At 38.6% G+C, this 4,094-nt stretch overlaps 1 protein-coding gene across 1 annotated transcript; it reads right to left on the reverse strand.

The window, feature by feature from the left end:
• Positions 1 to 236: 236 nt before the first annotated feature.
• On the reverse strand, positions 237 to 3,180 carry LOC107863486 (protein VAPYRIN). The gene is made up of 3 exons (XM_016709415.2): positions 2,281 to 3,180; positions 1,844 to 2,108; positions 237 to 780 (listed from the first exon to the last, which is right to left on the reverse strand). Exons 1-3 carry the CDS (start codon positions 2,997 to 2,999, stop codon positions 340 to 342), a joined length of 1,425 nt encoding a protein of 474 aa, XP_016564901.2. The 5' UTR covers positions 3,000 to 3,180; the 3' UTR covers positions 237 to 339.
• Between the last annotated feature and the right edge of the window lie 914 nt (positions 3,181 to 4,094).

Consider the following 4,094-nt stretch of genomic DNA (forward strand, 5'->3'; position numbering starts at 1 on the left):
TACCTTAACCCTCAGTTTCATCACATGACAATTTTATTGATTTTTGATTTGACATAGCGTAGAGTACCACTTGTATATAGCATGACTGGGGCCTTGTAATGAAAATATTGTCCATATACACATTGAGTTGGAACCTATGATTATGTTGATCCATAACCTTGATTAGGATCAAAAGTAAAATCTTGAACCTAGGAGGTAAATATTGTACGGACTTGACCAATGAAGAATATCGAAGATTTGTTGGAAAGGCAGGGCAGGGAATTTATACTTTGATCAATACTTGAATCAGCTGATATTATATACATCCCATTAAAGTTGTACTTCTATATTAGTCAAAAATCAAGACGGGGGAGAGGACGGATTTGAAGGAATTACAGAAAGCACCGCACCCTCATCAATAAGCAGCTGCGTTATTTCTTCATGACCCAAAAATTTGGAAATAGAAAGCGGAGTGACACCTTTCTTGTTCCTGGCGTTCACATTGGCTCCTCTGTTCAGCAGCACTTCTACCGTCTGTGCACAGCTGCCTTTGACTGCCATGTGCAGTGGAGTGTTGCCTTCTCCATCCTGACATTCCAAGTCCGCTCCGAATTCAGCCACTATCATTAATGCATCTTTGTTTCCTTTAATCGCTGTCATGTGAAGAGCTGTTAGACCGTATTGATCGCAGAAGTTGGTGGCTGCTCCCTTTTCGAGAAGAGTCTCGAGCAGCTGAAGGTCTCCACGCCTTGCTGCATGTAGAACTGCTTCTCCTCTTTCGAGGATTTTAACGACTACCCTCTGACAATATTACACATGGAATTAATAAGGAAAGTTCTTAAGCTGATTGAAATTGTCCTAGTATATTCCCGAAAAGGCCACTATGATGGCAATGAAACTATACTGTTTATACATATCGCAGACGGCAAATTTTGGGGCAGGCTAAATAGATTACCGGGTGATAGATGATTTAGTTAGTAGGCTATTCTGTCTCTAAATGGACAATATTTGTATCAAAATGAGCACAAAGTATTCATTTAAACATTTTCAGCCGATAATGATAGTCAAAATACTCATTTTTAACATCTGTTGACTACTTTCATGAGTCGTTACTTAAAATTTTATCTATAAGACAACAATGACCTATATTCATTTTATAATTGAAGGCTACGATTACCGATCAATTAGAAGTGTGTGATATTTGAATATTAAATAAAGAATTAAGTCACTCGATCTCGACATTCAAAATTAAGGAAAAACAAGTTGATACACATGTCGACAAAAGCAAATTCGTAAGTGATAATCATAACAAGAGACGAGCGCTAGTAGTTTGAGTATTTCTTTGCTACAAGTTATAAAGAATTTCTATAAACAAGCTTCCAATTTTGTTTCTGCAAATTTTATATCAGGGTCTTCAGAAGATGTCAATGCAGTGAATGTCCTATTTATAGACACCAGGTCCTTTACATCCCCAGTTCGAATTCCATTATTTTAGCATTTAGCAAAAGAAAAATGCATTTATTAACAATGTATGGACTTGTGAAGTGGAACACAGATAACTTGAGTACCAGCTGTTCTTCAATAACTTTATTTTCAAGAAACTAAGTTGGGGACCTCGATAATTACTAGATATTTATTCCCTTCCTTTCATTTTATATGATCTGTTCTATAAGTAATGATATTTTTTATATTTGAATATCTTAAATTTTAAACATTTCATTTTATACATTATAAACATGTGTTATTGTCATTGAAATGTCAAGATACAGTTCTAATAAATGCATTAATGCATTTGGTTTTTTCCCCTTAAATTTCCGTCTTGTCAAATATCAAGTGTAACATAAAATGGGGACGTGGGACTTACATGGCCCTTAGCTCGGGCGATATCAAGAGCGGAACGGCCAAGATGCAATTCTGTGAGAGTAGGGTCGGCACCCATTTCAACAAGCATCTTAACCATTTGACAGTCACCATTAGCAGCAGCTCTAAACAAAGCCGTTCGACCATCCATGCTCTTCGCATCCACTTGCGCACCTGAATCTATCAACTTCTTAGCACTTTCATATAATCCTTTACTCGCCGCTAAATGTAACGGCATTCTTCCCTCCTTGTCTCTGCTATCCAACCACCTGCACTAGTGGCAATGCTAGAAATTTGGCTAAGAGTGTTTACGACTTAATATGTACATACAAAAATTAAATTGTGATTTATATACTTTATATAATTTTCTCTATGTATATCCTTTTTCAATGAAGGGTGTTCAATTGAACACCCTTTAGTATATGTGGCTACATTACTGACCTGCACCCTCCTTTCACTCTCACCAGCCTCTCAATCTCTTCTCTCCTGTCATTTGCAACGGCAATATGTAACGCGGTCCACCCCTTGGACCCCCATTTAACATCCTTTGGTTCAGTACATGCTTCCACCTTCAGTCCACCCTCAATCAAGATATTCACCATGTCATTGCTATTATTAGGCAGCTGTTTTGCTACTCGGAAAAGTGACTCTGCTTCGCGGGTTGAAAACTCGGTGAAAATGGATCGTTGTCGTTTGATAATATTCCTAACGGAATCACAATCTCTGTTATTAACAGCATGACGAAGAAGAAAAGGGCCTACGAAAACCACCTTGAGTTTTATGTCATGAGATGAACGATGCCCAATTGAGCTGAACAAGGAGTTAACGATTTCAGATTGAGTCGAGTCAGAAGACGAGTTGTATTCCAGTTCAGATGCTATTGCGGTTCTAAGGAGGAAGCGATCAGAAGGAGAGCGAGGGAAAGTGGATGGGATTTGGGCTTGAGGCTTGAGAATCACTTGGAAAGAGGTTGAAGATAATGGTGATATTAGGCCACTGGGTGGATTGACAAGAAACTTGTGAGGAGACGAGGTTTGGACTTTGAATGCTACTGGAGAGGCTGCAATAAGTGATCTGAGGTTCACTGTAGCTCGGCATTTGCAGCCTAGTGCAAAATCTATTCGTATTTCTGGTTCTGATACTTCCACTAATTTCTCCATTAACGATAATTTATGCTTCAATTTTGAAAGGGGATGTAGTTTCGAGATTCAAGATTGATACTGGTTGTATACACATAAAACCGATACATGTGATACTGAATAATGGTACATGTGATTTCGTGGGGACCATATACAAGTGGTTGAAGAAAAACACAAAGTCGGACAAAGGTGCAACCCTCTCTGTTTTGACAATACAAGATGCAATGTGGGTTTCATTTTTACCAAAGAACATATTTTTTCCCTCCTAATTTATGTGACAGCTTGAATTTCGAAATTCAAGCAGTTTAATTTTAATCGTGAATTCGGATATAATATTTTTGAGTTTTCTGAAACAAAATTTACATATTTGAAAATCTGAAGAGTACTATTAGGTCAAGTAATTGATAATTCAAGATATAAAAAAAAAATGGTGAAAAAATCTATCACATAAATTGAGACAAAATTAAGGAGCCGTATCATTTTTTTACTCCTCGAAAGTCATCACTGGTCTAGCCGCGATAGGATGAGCAATAACCGGGACATGCAATACCTCTAATTGGGAGCCACAACAGTAGGTTGTGCTCTTGAATCCTGAACACCCTGAGCCGCTACCTGGGTTGAAGTCTAGGCCTCATCTCTGACTGTTAGAAGTACCAGGTAACTCCATTTTCTATGACATATCCTCTAGGAAGCTCAGAAGCTTCCCCATAGTGTCTTGAAGTACGAGTGTGGTAATAAACCCTGCTGGAACCTGGCTGGCCCCAAGCCCTCTGTCGAAGGTGGTAGATCCTTTATCTCAACTTCTGAATTAGGTGATGACGCCCTCTCTAGACCTTGAGTTGGTGTAATAGCTCGCGCCCTACCAAGCCTTTGGGTCGACCTCTACCATCACCCCTAGCTGGGGGCCTAGCTGTAGGCACAGGGGCCTCGCCCTCTACTATTGTAGACCTCGTTCTAACTATTTTTGGAAGAGTAAAACAAATAAAATTTGTGAATTTGATAAGGATAAGAATGCACAACAAAAAGTCAAAGAATAAAATCATTCTAAGAATGTCCTATCTACAAAGATAGAATACGGATATCAATGTATCGATCTGCGAGACTCTACTGGAAATT

Source organism: Capsicum annuum, chromosome 3, assembly GCF_002878395.1.
Source record: "Capsicum annuum cultivar UCD-10X-F1 chromosome 3, UCD10Xv1.1, whole genome shotgun sequence".
In the NCBI taxonomy this organism is placed as follows: domain Eukaryota; kingdom Viridiplantae; phylum Streptophyta; class Magnoliopsida; order Solanales; family Solanaceae; genus Capsicum; species Capsicum annuum.

What these genes read in the sequence shown, in the direction of transcription:
- LOC107863486 (XM_016709415.2), bottom strand. Translation starts at nt 2,999, where the DNA reads ATGGAGAAATTAGTGGAAGTATCAGAACCAGAAATACGAATAGATTTT. An exon ending in AGAGTGAAAGGAGGGTGCAG is followed by an intron (nt 2,109 to 2,280) that starts GTCAGTAATGTA and finishes CCACTAGTGCAG; the next exon opens with GTGGTTGGATAGCAGAGACA. An exon ending in TCGCCCGAGCTAAGGGCCAT is followed by an intron (nt 781 to 1,843) that starts GTAAGTCCCACG and finishes TAATATTGTCAG; the next exon opens with AGGGTAGTCGTTAAAATCCT.